This window comes from Salvelinus sp. IW2-2015, linkage group LG9, assembly GCF_002910315.2.
Source record: "Salvelinus sp. IW2-2015 linkage group LG9, ASM291031v2, whole genome shotgun sequence".
NCBI lineage: Eukaryota > Metazoa > Chordata > Actinopteri > Salmoniformes > Salmonidae > Salvelinus > Salvelinus sp. IW2-2015.
This window is the reverse complement of record NC_036849.1, coordinates 21,313,913-21,341,707: the sequence shown is the minus strand read 5'-3', so window position 1 is coordinate 21,341,707 and position 27,795 is coordinate 21,313,913. Positions and strand designations below refer to the sequence as shown.

Genomic DNA, 27,795 nt, shown 5'->3' with positions numbered 1-27,795 from the left:
GTCTGCTGAGGTGATCCTGTTTTGTATTTCTAGAGGTGAATTATAGCATGTGCCTACGTGTTTACATTCTTCACTTTCAATACCTTCCCTCTTGCTAATCATAGAGGTATTTACAATTGAGACTTTTCAATATTGAATGTCAGAATTGCAGTTAATGCCTAAACTTAACTTTAAACACTTAAAAATGGGACATTTGGTGCAAAAGGTTGCATGTTCAAATCCAGCGATAGAAAGTTGTTTTTGAGATTTTAGTTTTAAGCCTAACCCAAACCTTAACACTTAAGGTTAGGCATGATCTCCTAATGGTTAACTTAAGATTTAAGAGTTAATGCCTAAACCTAACMCTAACTGTAACGTCTGCTTCCAACTCACACTCTCAAACACGTAGATCCCYTGAACGCAGCTCACTCTCCAGATCCCAATCATCTGAATTCTGATCACCTGTATRTCATTATCACACACGATTTAGTTCAGTTCTTTGCACCCCATCATTGTGAGGTATTATTTGTTTTGTGACATATGTCTATTTGGAGCGCTGGTTTCCACCGTAATTTAATCCTCCCGTGTATAATAGTTTTGGTCTGCCTCACTAATGATGCCCTTCGGATTTCCTGTTATCAACCTATTTCCTGATCTCCTGGACGACGTAACTAGCCTTTTCCCTGCCTGTACTGTTACCTTTTTGGACCMCCTGTGTATGACCTTCTGCCTGCTTCCTCCTGTGGTCTTTTACAAATAAACACTTGGTGCGCCCTGCGCTTGAAACCAACTCTCTGTCTCCCCTCATGTTCATTACACTAACCTTAAAAATTCAGAGCTAATGCCTAAACTTAACCTTAAACACTTTGAAATTTGACGTTTGGAACAACTTAGAAATGTGGCGTTTGAGAAACTATTCTGATGTGAGACTGTGAGAGCTTGTTGTGAAGGATGTGGTCGTAAATATTTTTGAGACCCCTAAAATTTASCTCAATGGTTCTATTATGCTATAGAGTATTATTACTTGTGTTGACATAACCTAGATTTTCTCCTCATTAAGGGGAACTGATATACATGCATCATTTTGTCATATTATAATTGGAATAAAAACAACGATCCTGAGAAAAATCTGAAATTTATGTTTTTTAATTAAAATGATTAAAAACTACATTATCTGCACACTTTACAAGCACTTAATACAGAGTCTTTAAGGATATTACATGGATGAAAATTAAATTAACATATCAGCTTCAGACATACATGCTTTGAGCAAAATGAATTAACATTATGGTATAACAAAATGAAGAGGAGGTTGTTTAAAAGAAACATTAAAGAAAACATAAGCTTTGTGCTTTTCTATCCAACATAAAATAAAATAAAATGTAATTGTACAATTTAACCTCCCTGTTTTGCAAATGCCTCATGATATACACACAACCTCTTAAGAGGTATGGGCATTTTATCAACAGATAATGGAAACCAACCGAGACATTTTGTGTAAAACAACGAATCCAAACCCTCAATGTAACAATATTACAGGCCTTTCTTTGGTTTTGATATAACCATATGATATCAGGTACATCTTTGATTTCTCATAGCTGCATGAATTTTGCCCAATCTAAAGTTAGGCCTTCAAACCCAAAGGGATGGGTAGGAACACAGTGATTATAAGAACATGCTATTCTTTCCCTCCACTCCCCAAGAGTTAGGAATGCATCTTTATATAATTGATTGTCTTAAACAAAAATAAGGCATAAGGTAGTAGATTTGTCAATAGAGTYAGCTTAACTTTTTTTCTGAGCGACAAATGCTAACAGTATTTTTTGTTTTTTAATGTATGAGCTCAAAGATTTGGGGTCGCTAAACCAACCCTAATTGGTATAATATCTGCTCTTAAGAAGCCCCACCAACTCTCCTCCTCCTTTTCACCAAAACACCTCCATGTCTTAACATGGCACACCTGACACAATGAATTAAGTGGCTCAGCACAGCTCATAGAAAAAAGATGCTCTGTCCTGACATCTGAATCCTGTGCAGTGCCCTGAGCTGCAGGCACTAATGATCAGTAAATTACAATAGGAAGGAGAGAAAACACGTTCAGAAAGGCTTCAAAGGACTCACAGCTCATGCAGAACAAAGGGACCTGTGCACAACAATTGTTTTTAGTTAGGATTGCCCTTGGTGTTGGTAAGAGGATCCCACTTTGAACACCCCTCTATCTTCATCCCTACTCTCTGTGTCCCCCTGGGGTGGGAAAGGCCATTGGGTCTGTGAGAATGTGCACAATCACACCTGTAGCACAGAAAGCGTGTGTGTGTGTGTGTGTGTATGCTTACGTGTGAAAATCAGCCCACTCCATCTCTACTGYTTAGTTAGCCACTTCAGACATGCCAATGTGGTTTGAGATTAAGCCAATCATAGTCTGAGGTTTCAGTCATTCTTGATACAGGTTAGTATCTTTGTTTGATAAACAAAGAAACAAGATCTGCATAGCCACATAATGTGGGTTGTGTACCTTAAGTATTTATTTTCTTCTTTAAAAGAGTGGAAAAAATGTGAACTCAAGGAGGCTGGGGGTTGATGATTGGGCGACTGTTTAAGGGGGGATCTTATAAATAAAGTGATTGTTGGATTTAATGTTGGGATCTGTGCTTCTAATGGTTAAATATCATGAATGTTTTTAGTGCATCGAAGCTACATTGAAATACAAAATAATAACATTAAAAGTTTAGTTTTTTTTCATAATTTAGAAGAAATATATTACACAAATTCAAATTTTATATTAAACGACAAATAAACAAAATATTTATACAAAAAAGATAAGGTAGAGAGAAATGCTAAATGTTTTTGGGCATAAGTGAACATTTTCTCAAATTTGGCTCAAATAAATATAAAAAAAGTAAACTGTATTATCTAGWTCAGACATACTACACTAGAACAGTTTGCAGACACAATGAAGAAATATATAGGCCTACCATAAGTACAAATAAAGATAACAGTCCAAGAAACTAAAAAGACAGGAATCCATAAAATTCCTGCTTCAAAAAACCTCTTCTCTGCTAAAGTCCTGGACGGTCCTCAGAATATCAGCTATTGTTCTGCTACATAGATGATCAATACATTAACGACTTTACAGGGGAGTTTCACTCAAATACATAATGTTGTTCATTTTGAATAAGCATTGCTTACTGTACCTCCAAGGACTGATCCATCCTAGTATAGATAATAAATGCAATTTTCAAGCAATGCATAACTACTTTGAGACGATGGATTGTTCTTGATGATCTTTCATGGACTGATGGATGAATCTCCAAACCGCTCACAAAATAAAAGCTTCAGGATCAATTGACATGTATACATTAGCAATACAGCCACAAGTCATCTAGGGCAGGTTCTGAGTCATGTGAAGCAAACATCCTGTTTGACTTCTGTTTTCACATAACAGTCAAAGGCCGTTGAGGCAGTACAGTCACTGTTCTGGATGTTTAGCTTGTAACGCCAAGAAAGGTATCCCTCATCTGAGGGATAAGGATAGTTTTGGTCTCGTTGGCTGATTAGCCACAATAGCACTTGCATTTTTACCGTTCATCAGCTGCATAGAATGAATGGATGTGAAAGTTGTGCCTTTTCATAGTCTATGGTATGCATGTTGTACCTATTTTTCAGAAGAACCTGATACAGTATATTACTATGGCTTATTTGTTCTAACACCATAACATCTATTTACAGTTATTTTGCAGTTCTTACTCATCAATTGAAAATAATGAGATTTGTATGGCTTTCAGAGTCTCAGAGAATAGTCCCTGTCACAGTGCAGGGTGTACCCATGGCCTTCAAAAAGGCCACCTCTGGCCATGGCATTCTGACAGACATTGAATGTCTTTGGTCAACTAGGAAAAGGGTACGAAGCGAGTGCGGGAAAATAAAAGACAAACATGCAACATTTATTTTTTGGGGAAGGATTCATCTTTTTTTGTTCATTTAACTTCTTTACTTTTGCTTTCTCTCTCTCTTCTCTGTCCTACATTTCCTCTAGCTGTCTAACAGTCAGTAGGGCCTCCAGACAGATTCATCCATGCGTCCAGACCCGCTCATGGTCGTAGGGGAGTTGCTGTGGCTACCATCCGCCTCCACCCCCTCGCTCTGGTTGCTCAGGCCCTGGATTATCAGGCTGTTGCCAACTCCAGAGGCTGAGGCCCCCGAGCAGGGCAGCAGGCGGCTGGGGGAGCGCTCACCCCCAGTCCCGCCCGGGCCCACCATGGAGAACTGGTAGGAGCCGGACCCGGTGCCGTAGTACAGGTGGTAGGGGGAGGAGTTGGACTGGAAGTGGCTTCCCTGGTTCTGGTTGCCCGGGTAGGGTGGGGGCAGGTATGTGTGGTAGCGGGAGGAGGCAGACATTCCCGTCACACTGAGGCCTCCGATGCCCGTGCTGGAGGGGTTGGCTGAGTAGGTGAAGGCCCCTGGGTAGTGCATACGTGGGTCTGAGAAACGAGGGTCAGTCAGCGGGGACAGAGAGGGGAAGGAGGTCCTCTGGGGGAAGAGATCAGCGGTGGGACCTGAGAGAGGGAGAGAGAAAGAACGCATTTGGTTTAGAGACTCCTGGTGCACATAGATGTCATACATGACCCGCCCATGAAAATGTTTCAGAGTCAAAGTGAGATAGGGAGAGTCAGAATTCATTCCACTGACAGGAAGCTGTAGTAAAGTACCACGTCCCCAACTGACAGTGTAGACCTACAACCCTGCAAACACTATCTAGCTAGAAGTAATGAACTGACAGTAACAGGTCAGTAACAGTCATGAAGCTGTGACAGCACATCAGCAAATAGATCTGTGAAGTTATGAGAGAGTCCTCCCCCTCAGCCTCAGAATACTCCCATTCTTCCTACACAACCATTCCAGCTAAACCAGAGGAACCTACAGTAACATTATTCTCTGTTATTTCGAATAATTAAAAGAGGCTAACACTGACAGCTTGTTGTGCATTGTGGGCTGTTGTGTAACTCTACATAAATCACACTGAAGAGAGGGAACAGGAAACTACAGAGATAACCGTCACATTCAGACACAAATAGGGGGAGGGAGGGAGAGCAGCCCGGTCTCATAGACTAGATGTTACATAGTATATGTAAATCCAAGACACTCAAATGAGTGTAATATGTTACGTTTGGTATGGTTACATAAGACAGAAGGTTACTTAAGTCAAAAACGAAAGGAGGGTGGTTGGTCGGGGTGGATGCGTAAGCGTATAACGCGAACGTCTAGCAACCCATAGGTTGCATGTTCGAATCCCATCATGGACAACTTTAGCTAATTAGCAACTTTGCAACTACTTACTACTTTTTAGCTACTTTGCAACTACTTAGCATGTTAGCTAACCCTTGCCCTAACATTAACCATTGAACCTAACTCCTAACTTTAACGCTTTAACCTAACTTCTAACCCTAATCTTAACGTTAGCCGCCTAGCTAATGTTAGCGTTAGCCACCTAGCTAAAACTAGCCACAACAAATTGTAATTCGTATCATATCATACGTATTGCTAATTCGTAATATATTGTACRAATTGTAATTCTTAACATATCATACGAATTGCAAACTCTTTCAATGCTAGTTAAGGATACTACAGGCCTAGTTATCACGTTTCAAGTTGGATTTATTAACTACAAAAAGGTAAGATGTGTTTTTAATTCTGTTACCGCTCTACACACACAAGCTTATTAGCTAGCTAGCTCAAAGGACATTCAAAGTACCTCCATAGAAACCACTCCTCCTAGGTATAATTCTGTGGACCTAATTCAGATAATGCATGTCATAACAAGATGCCCAGTACTTCAAGCCTCCTCCTCAACTCTCTCTTGCTCTCTCCCCACCCGCAAAATTTCAGTCGCATGTTGTGCCATAGGCTACACCGTCCATCACGGGTGTAAACAACTAGCCTACTCTGTCCGTACTGTTTGGTGAAGTAATTCAATGAGCTAAATGTAAAAAACGGTTGATTTCACAGGTTCAAAAAGAAACAGAAAGAGGCGATATAAACCGGGAACTTTTTTGGGGGTTCGAACCGGTTCAGAACTTTATTGGCTGGTTGGAACAGTGGAACGAAACAAACAAAAAAATTGTCATTCTGTTCAGAATGCAATGATTGGRAAATTATTTAGGTTCCAACCCCTGATATGGAGTGTCTCGGATTTACGTACAGAGTAATATGAAATGCTCTGAGACCAAGTTGGTGAAAAAGAGTGGTAGAGAGAGAGAAAGAGAGAGAGAAAGAAAGAGAAAGAGAMAGATAGTCAGAGAGAGAATGTGTGTGTTCTATGTTTCTGTGTATTTTGCAAAAGTAACCAAACCGGATCAATGTCACAGACCAGTCAGTGCTAAACTATCCTGAAGTGTAGTCGCATAGGTAACACAGTACACAGAAGCCAGCTGTTTTGAGTCAAATTTCCCAGCCACGCATTCCCTAATTTATTCAACTGACAGAGGAAATTCAGATCATGCTCAAGTGTTTGACTCTGCAGTTTTCCTCGCTGGGATTTGGAGCAGCTCCTGCCACCAGTTTATTTCCTTAAGCACAACACCATACTGCCCCACAAAAACCAAGGCATGACTGCAGGGTTAGGCTGATCTGGCAGTTCTTTCCAAACACAACATGAGCAGTGTGTGTATATGTGTCTCAGTCTTCTCATTCATCTGCTGCCACCTACTGTACTGTAGTATCTGGGTTTGATAGGCGCATACAAGGACAGATGAGGACATGACTGCACACACCATGCACTAAGTGTATGCACCTAGGCCTTCAGCTAGTCTACCTGTTGAGTCAGACATAGTTAACCCATAAAGGACCGACTGGGCACAGACGTCAGTTCAACGTCTAGTTTTGATTTACAGTTGGTTGAGTTGTCAACGTGAAATCAACAAAAAAATTCGCCATGTCATTGGATTTCAGTTAAAAGTTGGATGAAAAAATATGAAATTCCCTTATGTTGATGACTTTTTGCAAATCCACATCACATAGATTTTGGGGGGTTGAAATGATGTGGAAACAACATTGACTCAACCAGTTTATGCCCAGGGGGGCTCCACTTACAATKACCAATATTGACAATAGTGACAGCATCAGGTGATTTATGTGACAGACAAACATTTGATTAGGTTTTTTAATTCTTCATTCTGTGTGATGTAGGCTTCCGTAAACCAATAAACGGCAGTTTAATATCGCTCTATTGATCAGTTTAATTTCTCTTTGGCAGGCAGTCAAGAATGAAGGTTTGCTCAGGGTGCGGCAGTCAATCACCTATTGGAGAAAGTAGGCCAACGGGAGCCATAGAACACCTGATAACTGTCACTCATCTCTGAGTCCTGTCTGACTGGTTTGTTGTTACTGTAGCCAGGGTTTTGGAATAAGAAATATATGTTTTATAATCAGAATTCTGAGACTTTTATTATAGTGTCACCATTTAGACTTTATGTCAGGGACTTTTATTTTGACAATACCTTTCCCCATGCTCACCTGCGCGGGGGATTCACATGAGTCAATTATGTGCTACAGCTACTACAGCTACTATTCGAATTAAACTATATAGAAAGGAACATCATTGTAACTCGATTCTTTAGCAACGGGCCCTCACAGAAATTGATAGATAATTAAGTCAATAAATGAGGGTTACATTACTACCTAAAACAGTTATAGTTGGCCAAGATGTTACAAGACGGGCGCAAATTGCATTGTAGCCTAATAGCATCTTGCCAAAGCTATGTTTCATTAAGTAGGCTAACTGTCGTTTCTGAAAACTGCAAGGGATGAAAAATATGAACGTTTGGCTATACTTTTTATCATCTTAAATTTGTCACGCAGCAATGAATAATTAACTCCACGGAAAGCAGACACGTGGCCTTYGGCTACAGAAGAGTGCAACATGCAGGTGTGCCAGTTATTGTGAAGTACCGTAAGTCTCCCCATCTTGCAACTATATTCAGTAAGTCATCCCTTCAATTCCCTATATGCAATTGCACATGGTTTAGTGCAGTGGAGGCTGCTGAGGGGAGGACGGCTCATAATAATGCCTGGAAACAAGCAAATGGAACGGTATCAAATCATATGTTTGACGTATCTGATACCATTCCACTAATTCCGCTCCAGCCATGAGCACAAGCCCGTCCACCCCAATTAAGGTGCCACCAACCTCCTGTAGTTTAGTGGCATACATTTTATCTAGGTGTACTGTACATAGGCTAATGGGCTGCATTATGTTCTGTCTGTTAGTAGCTGATTTTTTGTACATAGGCAGTAGTGGCAGTTTGATACTGGGTAAGGTGGGAATGTAGGTATGCAATGTATGCTCTAGACTTTGTTTGACTTTGACTTCCTTGTCCTGAGTGTCAGTGGCTTAAAAGAGACATTGTGAATACCAACAGGTGTGACGTGGTTTCTTGCTACACACACACACACACACACACACACACGCACACTGTCTGATTCCACTTGATTTGGTGTTGATGGGTTCAGTGTAAAATGTGGATTTGGATGGCAGAGAAAATACACTGTTTAAAAACAAATATACAGTACAAGTCAAAAGTTTGGACAAACCAACTCATTAGAAAATAGTAAAAATAAAGAAAAACCCTTGAATGAGTAGGTTTGTCCCAACTTTTGACTGGTACTATATATACAGTTGAAGTCGGAAGTTTACATACACTTAGGTTGGAGTCATTAAAACTTGTTTTTCAACCACTCCACAAATTTCTTGTTAACAAACAATAGTTTTGGCAAGTTGGTTAGGATATCTACAGTGTGCATGACACAAGTAATTTTCCCAACAATTGTTTACAGACAGACTATTTCACTGTATCTCAATTCCAGTGAGTCAGAGGTTTACATACACGAAGTTGACTGTGCCTTTAAACAGTTTGGAAAATTCCAGAAAATGATGTCATGGCTTTAGAAGCTTCTGATAGGCTAGTTGACATAATTTGAATCAATTGGAGGAGTACCTATGGATATATTTCAAGGCCTACCTTCAAACCCAGTGCCTCTTTGCTTGACATCATGGGAAAATCAAAAGATATCAGACAAGACCTCCACAAGTCTGGTTCATCCTTGGGAGCAATTTCCAAATGCCTGAAGGTACCATGTTAATCTGTACAAACARTAGTACGCAAGTATAAACACCATGGGACCACGCAGCCGTCATACCGCTCAAAAAGGAGACACGTTCTGTCTCCTAGAGATGAACGTACTTTGGTGCGAAAAATGCAAATCAATCCCAGAACAACAGCAAAGGACCTTGTGAAGATGCTGGAGGAAACAGGTACAAAAGTATCTATATCCACAGTAAAATGAGTCCTATATCAACATAACCTGAAAGGCCGCTCACCAAGGAAGAAGCCACTGCTCCAAAACCGCCATAATAAAGCCAGGCTATGGTTTGTAACTGCACATGGGGACAAAGATCGTACTTGTTGGAGAAATGTACTCTGGTCTGATGAAACAAAAATAGAACTGTTTGGCCATAATGACCATCGTTATGTTTGGAGGAAAAAGGGGGAGGCTTGCAAGCCAAATAACACCATCCCAACCGTGAAGCAACATCATGTTGTGGGGGTGCTTGTTGCAGGAGGGACTGATGCACTTCACAAAATAGATGGCATCATAAGGAAGGAAGATTATGTGGATATATTGAAGCAACATCTCAAGACATCAGTCAGGAAGTTAAAGCTTGGTCGCAAATGGGTCTTCCAAATGGACAATGACCCCAAGCATACTTCCAAAATTGTGGCAAAATGGCTTAAGGTCAACAAAGTCAAGGTAATGGAGTGGCCATCACAAAGCCCTGACCTTAGTCCTATAGAAAATTTGTGGGCAGAACTGAAAAAGCGTGTGTGAGCAAGGCCTACAAACCTGACTCAGTTACACCAGCTCTGTCAGGAGGAATGGGCAAAATTCACACAACCTATTGTGGGAAGCTTGTGGAAGGCTTCCGCAACATTTGACCCAAGTTAAACAATTTAATGGCAATGCTACCAAATACTAATTGAGTGTATGTAAACTTCTGACCCACTGGAAATGTGATGAAATAATAAAAGCTGAAATAAATCATTCTCTCTACTATTATTCTGACATTTCACATTCTTCCAGATAAGTGGTGATCCTAACTGACCAAAGACATGGAATTTTTACAAGGATTAAATGTCAGGAATTGTGAAAAACTGAGTTTAAATGTATTTGGCTAAGGTGTATGTAAACTTCCGACTTCAACTGTATATATAGTGCATTCGGAAAGTATTCAGACCCCTTCCATTTTTTTTAATTTTTTTTTACGTTACAGCCATATTCTAAAAATGATTAAATTAACAATGTTCCTCATCAATCTACACACAATACCCCATAATGACAAAGGGAAATCAGAAATACCTTATTAACATTTGTATTCAAACCCTTTGCTATGAGACTCGAAATTGAGCTCAGGTGCATCCTGTTTCCATTGATCATCCTTGAGATGTTTCTACAATACAACTTGAATGGAGTCCACCTGTGGTAAATTCAATTGATTGTACATGATTTGGAAAGGCACACACATATCTATATAAGGTCCTGCAGTTGACAGTGCATGTCAGAGCAAAAAGCAAGCCATGAGTTCGAAGGAATTGTCCGTAGAGCTCCGAGACAGGATTGTGTCGAGGAAGGGTACTAAAACATTTCTGCAGCATTGAAGGTCCCCAAGAACACAGTGGCCTCCATCATTCTTAAATGGAAGAATTTTGGAACCATCAAGACTCTTCCTAGAGCTGGCCGCCCGGCCAAACTGAGCAATCGGGGGAGAAGGGCCTTGGTCAGGGAGATGACCAAGAAGCCGATTGTCACTCTGACAGAGCTCCAGAGTTCCTCTGTGGAGATGGGAGAACCTTCCAGAAGGACAACCATCTCTGCAGCACTTTACCAATTATGCCTTTATGGTAGAGTGGCCAGACAGAAGACACTCATCAGTAAAGGGCACATGACAGCCCGCTTGGAGTTTGCCAAAAGGCACCTAAAGACTCTGAGACCATGAGAAGCAAGATTCTCTAGTCTGATGAAACCAAGATTGAACTCTTTGGCCAGAATGCCAAGGGTCACATCTGGAGGCAGCAAGCCTACAGTAAAGAACGGTAGTGGCTGCATGATGTTGTGGAGATTTTTTTGGCAGCAGGGACTGGGAGATTAGTCAGGATCGACGGAAAGATGAACGGAGGAAAGTACAGAGAGATCCTTGATGAAAACTTTCTCCAGAGCACTCAGGACCTCAGACTGGGGACCAAGGTTCACCTTCCAACAGGACAACAACCGTAAGCACACAGCCAAGACAATGCAGGAGTGGCTTCGAGACAAGTCTCTGAATTTCCTTGAGTGGCCCATTCAGAGCCCGGACTTGAACCTGATCGAACATCTCTGGAGAGACCTGAAAATAGCTGTGCAGCGACATTTCCCATCCAACCTGACAGAGCTTGAGAGGATGTGCAGAGAAGAATACAGGTATGCCAAGATTGTAGCGTAATACCCAAGAAGACTTGAGGCTTTAATCGGTGCTTCAACAAAGTACCGAGTAAATGGTCTGAATACTTATGGAAATGTGATATTTCAGTTTTTTATTGTTAGTACATTTACAAAAATGTCATTATGGGGTATTGTGTGAAGATTGATTTGGGGAAAAAAACAATTTAATCAATTTTAGAATAATGCTGTAACGTAACAAAATGTGGAAAAAGTCAAGGGGTCTGAAAACCTTGCGAATGCACTGTATATAAAATATATATATATTTAATATATATTCCTTTATAATTTCCCCTAACCCCACTACCCCTCCCCTAATTGGAGTAAACTAATAGACAACAACACTTAGGCTTCCAGCTTACAACAACACTTCTACTTCCAGCTTGCACATACTATATACATTTTACGGACACAGTATATTTTAGAATAGTTCACTTTTGTTTGTTTTTAGTCTCATCCTTCAGCTACCTTCAACCCCTCCCAAGACAGGCTGTATTTGTGAAACAGCAAGCGCTTGCACGCCACAGCCCTGAGGGGGTAGGATGCTGAACTTGCGTGCCACAGTCTTGTTGAAATGTCTTTCCCCTACGTCTGGAGAACTGGGTATATTTTCAGCAACAAAAAAATCTGTTCCTTTGTAATTTCCACGGCTTCTGCTTCATTTTTTCAGGGACACATTTATTTTCTGCAGTTGAAATTCTCTTCTTTTTCGGATAAGGGGGGTGCGTGAGGAGGGTTAGGGGTCTGTTTCTTTTTCCAGAGTCTAGCAGGCCCCGGAGTCGGGCCCCGTATCTGATTTCACGCAAGGAAAATCCAAACCTTCAGCTGCTGTTGATTCGGGAGAAGTGGAGTCAGCCCATCCCCCCCCCCCTCCCCCCATCTCTCTCTCTGTCTGTTCCTGCTGAATATATGCTTTAGGGTAGAGCTGGGATCTGTGGCACGGGGACTTGATGGCTCTGGTGGCTGTGGCCCACCCCACACATGATCTCTATTTAATTGTCGCCAGTTGAAACGTGTTGACTAAATTGTGGCGGGGACAGGCTTCTGTATTTCGTCAGGGGAAACTCAACTGGACACTTATCAAAACACCTTAATGGGGTTGTGTTGTGTCACAACCTTGGCGGTCGGCCAGCCAGAGAGCACCCACCACAACCGTTCCCCTCTCAGCAGTTCAGCGGCTCCCCCTAGAGGAGAGGGTTAGATAAACAACTCCATACTCACAAACAGAACCACAGTTTTGCAATCTTCTTTTTCTATTCACCCTGTTTGCTACCCTGATCCACACACAGCCCCCTCCTCCTCTCTCTGCCAGCTAGGTATAGACCTAGGCCCTAGGCTCTGCCGCAGGACTGGGGAGGAGGAGTGGTGGATCTTTGGCACAGGGTCCTGACGGGGCCTAGCTGGTAGCGGGGGCCCACCCCACACATGATCTCCATTAGGCTCAGCTGAAACGTGTTGACTAAATTGCAGGGACATGAGAGGGGATGAACCCCAGAGGGCTGGCTGGCGCGGCCCACCGTCTGTGATGTTCCCACTCTAAAAGTGGTGGCTTGGAATCAAGTTTTTTTTAAGAGAACACAGTGTTCTAGCGCGTTCCTCCCTTTCCCTCACTCCCTTGCTTGTGTGCACGCTCCCATATTGAGTTCTGCCACACAGCAGGGCGCGGGGAAACCTCTCTCTCTCTCTCTCTCTCTCTCTCTCTCTCTCTCTCTCTCTCTCTCTCTCTCTCTCTCTCTCTCTCGCTGTCACAGCTCTCTCTCTCTTCTCTCTCTTTCTCGCTGTCACACTCTCTCTCTCTCTTGAGGTCCACTAGTCCACAGTCAAGCGTGTAACCCAGATACGGAGGGAGGTTTGCTCCTCATTTGGCTTATGGGAGCAAACTGATTTTGGTTGTTAACATAAGGGCGAGCAGAGGCCGCCCGCGAGGTGTGTGTGGAGGGGTGAAGGGATGCAAATCCAGGCGCTCACCTGTGAAATGTTTACTCTGAATGCAAACGTCGACAAATAGCACCCAGGGAATGGTGTCTCAGGCAAATGAGCGGAGAGGTGGGAAAGAGAGGGAGAAAACTTCAGACCAGGCTGGCCCAGAGAGAGATAGATGGAGAGATAGATCTCTTCTCCTTTCATCTCCCTCCTCAGACTGCAGCCAGAGACAAGTGACTGTCCCATGCTTCCCAGACCATCACTGATTTGAGATGTGATGAGAGTTTTGAGAGCTTGACCAAATGCTACAAGGATGGTCAGAGTTGAAATCAGTATGGCCAAGCAATACAAAGCCAGGCAAATAATGTTGGTCCACAAGCCAAAGAATAGGAGACACAAATGAACACAAATGATCTGTAGATGTTTGTATAAGGCCTTGGGGTCAGAGCTTCGCATCTGATGCAAATAGAATAACACGTCAACAACCCCAAAGACCTATCCATGGTAGCCACTGTAACATGTGAGCCAAGCAAGTTTTGCATGGTCCTATTTATCACTAGCAACACGATCGAGGCATTAGGGAGTTTGTGATGATAAAACACAGAGATTTTCCTAATGTATCAACGAACCAGATGTGATTTAGGAGTTTGGATAACTAAATTACCTGGATGGGTTCTAGTAATATTTGTTATTTCTAAAGAGTTTGCAAGCTCTGGCCAGGTGGCATGTACACTCCTAGGTATTATTCATTGTCGTACTAATTTATTTATATTTCAGTCTCTTTGGAAATGGGTTGGAATTTCATGATTAGACATTGGGACCTCTCCTCAATAACAATAGTCCCCATCAAACGTCAATTCTACTTTTCACACCTTAGTGAATATCTTGCTCTGAAGTGAATATCTGGCAAGGGAATTTGCCAATCTATACATTCCATCTCCTCATTCTAAATCAGGGGAAAATTATGAAACTGCTCCGTTGTTTTTGGAAATCACTGACAGTCACACCTAAAATACTGTTTTACCCCAGGGGCTTTCCTCATCAAACGTATTGAAAACTTCCAGCAAGCCCAACTAATCAGTCCTACAGAAGGGTGTGTGAGTACAAGGAGCATCGAGGAGTAACATGGAAGGGTGTGTGAGCAGATGACTCAGCAGGTCTGGTGCGGTGGTTTCTGGGAAGAGGACGRGTGGGTGGCTGAGTGGCCGTGAGGCAGGAGAAGAAGAGTGCCAAAACACCATGATGGAGGGAAGGAGGGAGGGAGAGGGGTGTTCTGGAATGTTCTGGGATCCAGAGCCCTGAGGGCAAACCGAAACACATTCCCAAAAATGTCACAACGAGTGGAACGCCCATTGCCATACCCATAGTTCGAGCTCTTCCACTATCTCTATATTCACTGTGTCAGAAAGATGTTTGATTAACTATTGATGTACAATTATGATGCAGAATTTCTCAATTTGTGTCCTTAGCTCCTCTTGAAGAGGTTATATTGTGTGAATTGTCTTGGGTGATATGTATATGTAGTCCAAGACTGGTAATTATGGTAATCTCTTATTGCTCGCCACACCTCTTATACTGTGCCATGATTGGGCCTTGCATGTTATGATTAAGCCTCAGAAACCAACAAACAACACTTGCAAACATCTTGACATACAGGCTTGCACGCAAAAATTCGGGGTCATCTAAGGAGAGCAGAATGTTTGTGTTTACTTCCCTACTGTTGTGGGAGTCGTGTGAGAGTGAGAGAGAAGACGAGAGAGAGAGAGAGAAGAGAGAGAGATGAGAGGATCGCGTTCAGGTGATGTCATCTTATAAGAATAGCCTTCGACACTGCTACTCAACAAGTGAATGCAGTCTATCACGGATGCAGCCGTTGTGTACACCAAAGCCCCATACCACTACGCCCACATGTAGCGACCGTAACGGCTTCGTTGTGTGGCCGATCGTTCATACTCGTCGCCAAAACCCACTGGCTCCAGTCATCTACAATCTCTGCTAGGTAGGCCCGCCTTATCTCAGCTCGACTGTCACCAATAGCAACGCCCCACTTCGTAATGCATGCTAACTCCAATGGCAGATGGAGAGTAATAATACTCACTGCTCCACCCCCAAAGCCAATTCCTTCCTTTGTCATCTTCCTTTCCAGTTTTCTGCTGCCAATGACTGACGCAAACTGCAGAAATCTTGAAGCTGGATAGTCATACTCCCTCACTAGCTTTAAGCACAGCTGTCAGAGCTACTCACGATCACTGCACCTGTACATTTAGCCCATCTGTAAACAACTCATCTATTCACCTACCGCATCCCATACTGTATTTATTTATTTATCTTGTCCTTTGCACCAGTATCTCTAATTGCACATTCATTTTCTGCACACTCTCCATTCCAGTGTTTATTGCTATGATGTAATTACTTCGCCACCATGGCACTGTATTGCAACTAATAACTACCTTAATTTGCAATCACTGATTATACTTTTTGTTGCTTGTTACTTAAAGACGATTATCTGTTTTGTTATTTCATGTGAACTCTGTAAAATAAAAAAAATGTGTCGATATTGGTATTGCATTAGTCTTGGCCAGGTCGCCAGTTGCAATGAAACTTGTCTCACTAGACCGACCTGGCTATAAAATAACAAAAAGGTGAAAATAAATCAATAAAAAAAAGTTACTTTTTATACATAAATATACTCTCCTGATCCAAGTTGACCCTAAATTGAGCAAGCTCACGCCATTGCAGGACATACACGCCAATTTCGCAAGTTGATTTAAAGAGTAGTTGAGAAAGTATTGGGAACTCGCTCGTCTGGAGTGAGCGCGTGGCCCCAAACCATAAGAGCGTTTAGGTGATACTCAGTGGACATATAATCTGATCTTTAATTTTAGTCTTGCTCACCACTGCTTGATGTGTTGCATTTTATCCTTTTAGTCGACTTTTTTCTGACTAGAACACGTAATTGCGGACATGGTTGAGAAGTATTACTTAGTTGCTGTACAGGTTTCGGTTTCTCAATGTCTACTGGGCTGCCATTATAGTCTCAGCGTGATGGCGTCGAGAGAGTGGAACCAGAAGTAATTACAATGCTGTTGAATTTCATTTTGCCTTCCATTTTGCTTATAATTCCTAAAATTCACAGGGCCGCTAATACTCTGTAACTTGTTAATATAAAGTAACCACTTGACCCCTTGACTGCACTAGTGAAACTCCCTGCTCTGAAGACTCAGCTTGTTCCTTAGGCCTTCCCCTGGGCAGGTAACTGAATCTGTGCGGTATGACAAAAACTCATAGCATGATGTTTCTCTAATTCTGATGCATAGTACAAGATATTTAGAGAGAATTGTTTCAGGTTATGATTCTGTAGGTTGTGTGCACTTACTGAGTTTGAGTGAGGGGAGTGTAGCTACATACTATCTCCTCAATGCTCTAATAAAAGCCAGCAACATGTTTGGGGAACTTTCTACCTGTGACAGGTCTGTCTGTGCTGACTGAGCAGAGAGGAGGGCAGAGGGGGAGCTCTCACTGGAGTGAGACTGGAGAGAGGGCCTGGGAAAGCAGGGCTGATGGGTTGTTGGAGCTAACAAGAATATTTTGGTCTCTCAAGGGGCTGGGAGCGGAGGAGGTGTGAGGCCTTTGTTGGCCTGTCCAGTCAGCCTGTCAGGGAGAGAAGAATCCCTACTGGCGCAGCGCGTGGGACCCTGGTTCACACTCAACGGCCACACCGCAGGAGGCTGACAATTTAACATGCAAATAGGTCTGTTTGCTCTCGGTCTGAGATGGGGCAGTTGTTACAAGCCAACCTGCACGAACTGTGGACCTCAAAACACACATGCTTGTACACACACACACACACACACACACACACACACACACACACACACACACACACACACACACACACACACACACACACACACACACACACACACACACACACACACACACACACACACACACACACACACACACACACCACACATTCTCATACAAACCCTAGTACACATACAGATTCATAGACACACTGTCATATATCTCCTGTTATTATATTTGTATGACAGTTTTATCTATTAATGAATTGAAGATGTTATATAGTGTGAATTGTCTCGGGTGAAATTGTATAGTAGTCCAAGCCTCCTCAATTATCCCTCTCTGTATTTTTTCATGCCTCTTGTCTCAGACAGTTAATTATGGCCATCTTTTATTGCTCGCCACGCCTCTCATACTGTGACACACACACACACACACACACACACACACACACACACACACACACACACACACACACACACACACACACACACATCACACACACACACACACACACACACACACACACACACACACACACACACTACACACACCACACACACACAGAAACATTCTCATATAAACACTAGTACACATACAGATTCATAGGCATACATTTTGCATGGCAGTTTTCCATTAACATACAGTAACTAAGGCTGGAGATACTCTGGTATCTGTCCCTGGCCCTCGTCCTGCTACTGTAACACTACGCTACAGTATGAGGTGAGGAACAACATCTAACCGCTATATTAGCAGTAGTGATCCTGACCTTGAGAGGGGCCAGGAACAGGGAGAGGAGGTGGAGGGGAGGGGTTGTCACCTATGCCACACTGGGCCAGGCTGGCTGGGGTTGGGTGTGTAAAAGCTCTCTCACCCTCGGAGCTACTCTACTTCCTCTCCAAAGGCCCGGATCAGCACTCAGGCACTGAGAGGTTCCGAGCTTCGCCCCACAATGGGAAATTCTTACACATAAATGGGGTTATTCAGAAAGGCTTCAAGCAGCTGGTGCAATTCGCTCAAGAAAAATAAACATTTTTTTATTTTATATTTTGATTGGCCTGTGGACAACGTCAATACCAGCGGCACAGATACCCCTGTTAATAAGAGGCTCGGCCCCCTGGGCGGGGCCAGAGATTAGGGGGTAAGGGTAGGTGCAGGATTGGTAGGAGACGACGGCTGCGTACAAATATTAATGTTTTTGGGGCGGCGCCACTGATGGCTGGGAGGACACAAATAAACACACAATCTGCTTTTGAAGTGCAGTTGGAGATGAAAGGGCGTCTGCTGAGACATTTCGAACCAAGATGGCGTTCTTCTCGTGACTCCGGATCCGGCAGCGCCTCAGAGAACATGTTAATTGCGCCTGGCGCATGAAGCGTGTCATTGGAACACAGTGAATGCCGGGCCTTGTGCTAGCTTCTGTTTCACTTAGGCCCTAGGCGTCGCTACGAAGAAGAAAAAATGTGAGAGTCGAGAGAGAGACAGAGGAGACAGACAGAGAGAGAGAGAAGACAGAGAGGAGGAGAGAGAGCAAGACAGAGAAGGAGAGAGAGAGAGAGAGAGAGAAGAAGACAGAGACGGGCAGAGAGAGAGACAGGAGGGGAGAGGACAAAGGGAGAGACAGAGAAGGGAGAGAGAGAGACAGAGAGAGAGACAGACAGAGAGAGACAAAGAGGAAGGTAGAGAGGAGAGACAGGAGAGAGAGAGAGGACAGAGAGAGACATGAAGAGCTGCTCAATATGTACGGACCTTACCATGTTTAAATTGATGTATTGCAGGAGCCTAGTACCAAATCGAGTCGGCAGGGTACGTCGAGGAGAGTCGAAGAGCTCCAAGTGAGGAGAGTTAAAGACAGAGAGAGACAGAGAAGAGCGAATGAACGTTAATGTAGAAAAGTTGGCAAGCAACAGGAAGAGAAGACAGACTCGAGAGAAGAGAGGGACAGAGAGAGGACAGAGAGGTGATGAGATGAGGAGACAGAGAGGCAAGACAGAGGCACTCACAGGGAGAAGTTGACTGCGAGAAGCAAGGACGATATTAGTAGAGACGATGAGTAAGACTGAGAAAGAGAGTGAAGGAGGAGAGACTGTCGAGAGAGAGGATTAGAGAGGAAAGAAGGGAGTAGATTCCGCAGAAGCAGATGCCGAAGAAGATAGAGAGGTGGAAGACAGATGGAGAGACGCAAGTAGAAGATGAGGCGAGGTCCGTGTTAGTGGAAGAGAGACAGACAGCAGACAGACAAGAGTGAATGCCGAGAGAGATAGAGACGAGAAAAGTTGAGAGAGACGAGACCAGATGAGTGACTAATGAAGGGAGAGAGAGAGAGAGGGAGCAGAGAGACCAGAGAGACCCAGAAGGGAGTAGAAGTATTGAGAGAAGAACTGAGAGACGACAGAGAGAAGGACCAGCAGAGAGAGTACATATCAGTGAGAGACGACAGGGAGAGGCAGGAGAGATCAGAGAAGGGAGCAGAGAGAAGACAGAGAGAGAGAGACAGAGAGAGACAGACGTAAAAGGAGAGAGAGTAGGTAGAGACAGAGATGAGACAGTAGAAGGAGAGTATGAGAGACAGGAGAGAGGAACAGAGAGAGACAGAGAGCGGGAGAGACAGACGTGAAGGAGAGAGAGACCAGAGAATGAGAGAGAGAGAAGAAGGAGACACAGAGAGAGGACAGAGAAGGAGAGAGAGAGTGAGAGGGAGGAACATGGCCTTGGCTCAATATGTGGGACATTTTATCAGTGTCTATTTGAGCTCTCACTTTAACATGAGGTTAAAACAAACACATTGGGCGAAAAGTCCTATGTTCATTTGAGAGGCCCCCCCACCACCCTCCTTCCCTTTCCCCTCTCCCTCCAGATTCATACAGACTGCTCATTGCACACATGTAGTGGCTGTAATTGCTGAAATGTAATACTGGACCCGGCTCTGATGTTAAATTATAACTAACACAAACAGTTGAGTCTGGTAAAAAAACTTGCTTTCCCTTCTCTTTTTCTTTTGACTGTGGAGAGATGGCTTCAAAAGAGAATATTTTTTTATTGGAGAACAAAAAACATTTTCAGTTTGAGTAATTCATCCTAAGGTCAAAAAAATAGAGTGACCACAATTGCAGCTCTTAGGCACCGTAACAAAGAAACTCCATGGTTGCCTTTGACATATTATGTAAATACAGCACTGTAAAAGTAAAACGGAATCACTCGTCGCTGGTCTGGATTCCCGCTAGTTTTGGTTGCGTTTAGCCATAGAGCTCCTTTCCTGTACGGGTTTGGCACAGACCAGCATGCATTGATGCCCAAATGGAGCCTTTCTACCAGGCTCACAGCATGGTCACCTCTCTCTGGTCTTGTCCTGACAGATAGTCAACGACCCACAGACCAACACAACTACCCAGTAACCACATCTGCTACTTCCAAACAGAGACATGGCCTTGCTATCTATAAGCATGTGCAATTTGCCTGGTTGCCTGCTCCAGGGACTGGCATGCTTGTTGTGTCTCACAGTGACTCTTTGTTGGTTCTAATTGGTTGATCATGTCCTGCTGGCTGTTAGAGTGGGTTTGAGGCTTGAGCTAGACACAGATCCAGATTACCCAACTCCACATTCTAACATTTACCATTAGGAGGATTAAATCAAATCTGACACTGGACCAGCGGTTAAGGGCTCTGGGTCTGATCAGGGCTGTTAGTGATAGAGACTGGCACAGGCGTTTGCTTAGGGGGCCAGCCATCTTGTTTATGTGGAGTAAACAGTGTGGTCCCTGTGGACAAGAGAGGAGGGGTAGGGCCTCCCTATAGCTAGCAGGATTTTCACAACCAGAGAGAATCCAGGATAGATTCAGCTGTTTGACATTTCACCACAGTACAGCTGCAGATATGTGCCAGTGGAACAGTTTTGATGTATTGGAGGAGTACTTCACAGCATCTCCTGTAACCACCAGTAAATGGTTTTCTTGTAACATATCACATATATACATTTCCCAGGTGTAATGGCTTAGCATGCCAACTTGTGAATCATACTGTACATTCTATGAAGCATAATGAGAAGCTTCTTGTATTATCTTAGCCTTGATTTAATGTGAGGTGAGGTTACCATAACCCCAGAACTACAGTGTCCTGGCATGCTGACATGCCAGTCTTTAGAGGGGTCTTAACAGGGTGCTGAGATGGGATCGTCCTGGGCAGCATGGAGGTGGTCCTTTGTTTCCTGCTCTGCTAGAATCATTAAGACTAGATCCCTCATCGGGGTGAGAGCATTAATACAACCAGAGTGTGCTTTATCACTCACAGCCATCACACACACACCTCCTCAGCAACGCAGGTTTCTTGGGCCCTCATCAAAGCAGCGAGCACTTGACTAGATGGCGGAAAGTTATGCTAGTATCTGATATTCATCCAGTTAGGAACGCAGGTGTTGGAACAAATARCATGTTAAATGATACCACCTCAAAAGGCAAAATACTTTGTATTCAACGATTAAATTGCCACTGTCTTTTTTTTCTTCTAAAAACACATTTAAGTTAAAAGAACAGCTTTGGTCTGGGAAGCTTATTAAAGCAGCCTGAGGCTGGTTAAGTGTGCCTCCTTTAGAAAAGAGAATGAGGAAAACTGGAATCTCTATGATTATTTTTGCATCATCTCCCTGAAATCTAATATTCTTTCCATTTAATCTTAACATCTTCAACATCTTTGCCTGTGTGGTTTGACTGGTAAAAACTGTAGACAATATACACAGGGTGCTTTAAGGAGATGGACCAGCATTTCTCTGAACTATCATTATAAACACACACACACACACCACTCCACACACAGCAACACACACACACACACACACACACACACACACACACACACACACACACACACACAGCAACACACACACACACACACACACACACACACACACACACACACACACAGATCACACACACACACACATTTAGAAAACCAGGAATAAAATGGTAATCCCACACGATTGTCTGAGTGTGGATTTGCTTGATGCTCTGGCAGAGCCACACACACAGCTCCCCACATGCCCTCCCGTAGGATGATTCTTCACATCTAGCAGGCTCACTGTGGCCATGGCTGAACAAAAACAAGTGGTGAGCCCGAGCGCTGGAATCCTGTCACTGCATGTGCTGTAATGAGGCTAATGATCTGTCTGTCTGGACGCTAGCAGAGCTTGCAACATTGGCACGCATGTGTGTGTGTGTGGTGTGTGTGTAAATGTGTCTCTGTGTGTGTATGTTGTTGTGTGTGGGTTTGTTGTGTTGTGTGTGTGGTGTCTGGGTGGTTGTGTGTGTGTGTGTGTGTGTGTGTTGTGTGTGTGTGTGTGTTGTCTCTGTGTGTCTATTCTGTACTGTGTGTGTGTGTACGTCTGAGGAACCAGGGCAGCGTTTAGCAGACGTCTCAAAAGTGTTATGTTGACAACAAAACTCAGACACTATTTCCTGGCTCAGAAAACTATATGAAGCAATGGGCTTTAGCAGGAGATTACATTGTATCTTTTCCTGTTGTTGTCGGCTGTAAACTCTGGGTTTCTGTGTAGATAATAGAAAACATATTTAGCAATCAGAAGATGAGAATCCATTTCATTCTAAAGTGTTGACCGCTCATTTTTACCCAGTGATTCTCAAACAAACAGATCCAGGACTAAATGTATCTGTAAGATACAAGTCTTTCTGCGATGGCTGCCAAAAGCAGAGGTGTGTCGTGTTTATAAACATCTCTGTATTACCAAGGGACTATTTTAGTTGGAGCTCGGTTTGTATTAGTGTGTTGTCTAAGCATGACTACTATACATTCTGTACATGGCCATGCCCAGTGATCTGTGTCATAGTGTACAGTACATTGGCGGCAGGTAGCCTAGTGGCTAGTAATCGAAAGGTCGCTGGTTTGAATCCCCGAGCCGACTAAGTGAAAAATATGCTGATGTGCCCATGAGCAAGGCACTTAACACTAATTACTCCTGTAAGTCGCTCTGGATAAGAGCGTCTGCTAAATGAACAAAAAGTGTAAATGTAAGGTACATATAAGCCTAGGTAGACAAGGGGAGGGAAAACATCTCTCCACTGTTATTTGATTATTTTAGCATTAGCCCTGAGCTACACAGTCATGGTGGTAATACAGAGATTAAGGTGTGTGTGATTGTACAGTCCTCCCCTCCTTGTGTCTACACACACACGAACGCACGCACACGCACACGAACACACACACTTCAGAGAGGGCCTCTAGCCCCTGGCGGGTGTTGTGTGGAATCAGTTTGGAGCTCTATGCATCTCATCCCTGGCAGCTCTGAGTCGCATGAATGTGGTGTGTCTGTGCTGAAAGAGTGTGTGCACCCAGTGTGTGTGTGTTGTATTGGTGCAGGCCTTTGAGATCTGACATGCTTATAAAGATCTGCACTGATCCCCCTGCAGCGAGGCAGACGAGTGCAGAGCACAGAGCCTTTCTTCACTTGCCATCTCACTACTGTCTGCACACCTGTCCTGCTAGACAGGAAGTATTTGGAGATATTTAGCAAGCCCTTATGGATACTGTGCCGTGAAAAAGTATTTGCCCCCTTTATAATTTCTCTACTTTTGCATATTTTTTTACACAAAATGTTATCAGATCTTCAACCAAAACCTAATATTAGATAAAGGGAACCTGAGTGAACAAAAAACACAACAATTACAAACTTATTTCATTAAATAAATAAAATAAATATAATTTTCTTTTGTTATTTGTAAACTCATGTTCCCTTCATCTAATACAATGGTGTAAAGTACTTAAGAAAAAATACTTAAAGTACTAATTAAGTAGTTTTTTTTGGTATTTGTACTTAACTTTACACATTTTTTTTTGACTACTTTTACTTCACTATATTCCTAACGAAAATCATGTACTTTTTACTCCATACATTTTCCCTGACACCCAAAAGTACTCATYACATTTTGAATGCTTAGCAGGACAGGAAAAGTGTCCAATGAACATCCCTACTGCCTCTGATCTGGAGGACTCACTAAACACAAATATTTTCTTTGCTTGTTTTACCTTTATTTAACTAGGYAAGTCAGTTAAGAACAAATCCTTATATTCAATGACAGCCTAGGAACAGTGGGTTAACTGCCTTGTTCAGGGGCAGAACCACAGATTTTTACCTTGTCAGCTCAGGGATTCAATCTTGCAACCTTTCGGTTACAAGTCCAAGTCACTAGGCTACCTGCCTAGTGAGTGTAGGAGTGTGCCCCTGGAATTGTGCCCTCTGGTTTGCTTTATATAAGGAATTTGAAAGGATTTTTACTATTACTTTTGATACTTCAGTATATTTGAGAAATTACATTTACTTTTTACCCCTTTTTTGTGATATCCAATTGGTAGTTTCAGTCTTGTCCCATCGCTGCAACTCCCGTACGGACTCGGGAGTTGGCGAAGGTCGAGAGAGACGTAGGTCGAGAGCCATGCGTCCTCTGAAACAAGACCCTGCCAAGCCGCACTGCTTCTTGACACACTGCTCACTTAACCCGGAAGCCAGCCGCACCAATGTGTTGGAGGAAACACCGTCCAACTGGCGACACGAGTTAGCATGCATCCGGCCTGCCACAGACTCACTAGAGCGTGATGGGACAAGGATTTTTGATACTTAAGTATATTAAAAATCAAATACTTTTAGACTTTTACTCAAGTAGTACTTTACTGGGTGACTTTCACTTTTACTTGAGTCATTTTCTATTAAGGTATCTTTACTTTTACTCAAGTGTGACAATTGAATACTTTTTACACCACTGATCTAATATTAGGTTTTGATTGAAGATCTGATATCATTCAGTATAAAAAAATATGCAAAAATAGAGAAAATCACTTTTTAACGGCACTGTAAGTCCCTCTGGATAAGCTTACCTGCCAGGGCCGTTCCAATGGCAGACAACATGCATTAAAGTGCAGAACACAAACTTTAAACCATCAAGAAATGTGTAACAGTAGTACTGTCTTTAGTTGTATAGATGCTAACTACTCATGGTCTTACTGGTCCATGGCACTGGCAGATGAGGTTCCTTGGAGGAGAGCAGGGTGCTGCTGATTAGCAGAGTTGTTTAAGCTCAGCTACACTACATGACCAAAAGTATGTGGACACCTGCTCATTGAACATCTCATTCCAAAATCATGGGCATTACTATGGAGTTAGTCCCCACTTTGCTGCTATAACAGCCTCCACTTTTCTGGGAAGGCTTTCCACTAGATGTTGGAACATTGCTGCGGGAACTTGTTTCCATTCAGCCAAAAGGGCATTAGTGAGGTCGGCACTGATGTTGGGCGATTAGGCCTGGCTCGCAGTCGGCATTCCAATTCATCCCAAAGGTGTTCAATGGGGTTGAGGTCAGGGCTCTGTGCAGGCCAGTCAAGTTCTTCCATACCGATCTCRACAAACCATTTCTGTATGGTCCTAGCTTTTTTCACTGGGGGCATTGTCATGCTGAAACAGGAAAGGGCCTTCCCCAAACTGTTGACACAAAGTTGGAAGCACAGAATGTCATTGTATGCTGTAGCTTTAAGATTTCCCTTCACTAGATCTAACGGGTCTAGTCCAAACCATGAAAAACAGCCCCAGACCATTATTCCTCCTCCACCAAACTTTAAAGTTGGCACTATCTATTGGGGCAGGTAGCATCCGCCAAACCCTGATTCGTCCATCAGACTGCCAGATGGTGAAGCGTTATTCATCACTCAAGAGAACGTGTTTCCACTGCTCCAGAGTCCAATGGCAGCGATTTTTACACCACTCCAGCCAACGCCATGGAAACCCAATTCATGAAGCTCCTGGCGAACAGTTATTGTGCCGACGTTGCTTCCAGAGGCAGTTTGGAACTCAGTAGTGAGTGTTGCAAACGATGACAGACAGTTTTTACGCGCTATGCACTTCAGCACTCGGCGGTCCCGTTCTGTGAGCTTGTGTGGCTTCACTTCATGGCTGAGCCGTTGTTGCTCCTAGACGTTTCAGAACTTACAGTCGACCGGGGCAGCTCTAGCAGGGCAGAAATTTTATGAACTGATTTGTTGGAAAGGTGGCATCCTATAACAGTGCCACATTGAAAGTCACTGAGCTCTTCAGTTAAGCCATTCTACTGCCAATGTGTGTCTATGGAAATGCAGAATCCAGTCATTTGAAGGGGTGTCCAAATACTTTTGTATATATAGTGTATCTAGGTTACAGTGGTGAGTCAGGAGTACAAGGCTAAACCCCATGTACCGAGAGATACACTTCCACCCACAGAGAGSAAAACACTCCTAAACACCTTTACAACACACTGATATAGGCTCATTAACTGGGAAGGAGCCTCACTCTGTCTGTCAGCCTTAACCCCCTGCATGGGAACTAGGGAGTGGGTGAGAGAGGACAGTGTGTGTGTGTCTGTGTGCATATGTGTGTGTATATTAGTGTTTTGTCTGCACACTTCCAGACATGCCATCATGTTCAGAACCTCTGACATATGTCTGTGAGCGAACCTCCACCCACGTACCCCCTTTCCCATTACACACACACACACACACACACACACACACACACACACACACCACTTCAACCTGGGCCTCATCCTGCCACATAAACAACTCAACATGCCTCAGGCCTCCACATAAAAACAGCTCAAACTCGGCCTCAGCCTGCCACATACAGACTACTCAACCTGGGCCTCAGCCTGCCACATACAGACTTACTCAACCTGGCCTCAGCCTGCACATACAACTTAACTCAACACTGGCGCCAGCCTCACATACAGACTCTACTCAAACCTGGGGACCTCAAGCCTGCCACATACGACTTACTCAACCTGGGGCCTCAAGCCTGCCAACATACAACTACTCAACCTGGGGCCTCAGCCTGCCACATACAGAAGCTCTTACTCAACCTGGGCCTCAGCCTCCACATACAGACTTACTCAACCTGGGCCTCAGCCTCCACATACAACGTACTCAACCTGCTGCTCAGCCTTGCACATACCAGACTTACTCAACCTGGGCCTCAGCCTGCCACATACAACTTTACTCAACCTTGCCTTCAGCCTGCTCACATACAGACTTACTCAACCTGGCTCAGCCTGCACATACAGACTTACTCCAACCTGGGCCTCAGCCCACATACAGACTTACTCAACCAGGGCCTCAGCCTGCCACATACAGACTTACTCAACCTGGGCCTCAGCCTGTCACATACAGACTTACTCAACCTGGGGCCTCAGCCGTCACATACAGACTTACTCAACCTGGGCCTCATGTCTTCACATACAACACTAACCTGGGCCTCAGCTGCACATACACACTATGACTCAACCTGCCTCAGGCCTGTCACATATCAGACTTACTAACCTGTGGCTTCATTCGTCACATACAGACTTACCAACCTGGGCCTCACCTTCACATACAGACTTACTCAACCTTGGGCCTCAGCCTATCACATACAACTTACTCAACCTGGGCCTCAGCCTGTCAAACAGACTACTCAAACCTGGCCTCAGCCGTCACATACAACTTACTCAACCCTGGGGCTCAGCCTCACAACAGACTACTCAACCTGGCCTCAGCCTT

At 43.6% G+C, this 27,795-nt stretch overlaps 1 protein-coding gene across 2 annotated transcripts in view; it reads right to left on the bottom strand.

Annotated features, from left to right (window-relative positions):
• Window positions 1–1,109: 1,109 nt before the first annotated feature.
• LOC111968804 (RUNX family transcription factor 3) overlaps window positions 1,110–27,795 on the bottom strand; it is a 93,663-nt gene continuing 66,977 nt past the window's right edge. For both annotated transcript variants that reach the window (XM_023994681.2, XM_023994683.2), the window contains exon 7: window positions 1,110–4,535. In XM_023994681.2, the coding sequence (XP_023850449.1) occupies window positions 4,027–4,535 (509 nt within the window). In that variant the 3' untranslated portion in view covers window positions 1,110–4,026. The remainder of the gene's footprint in view (window positions 4,536–27,795) is intronic.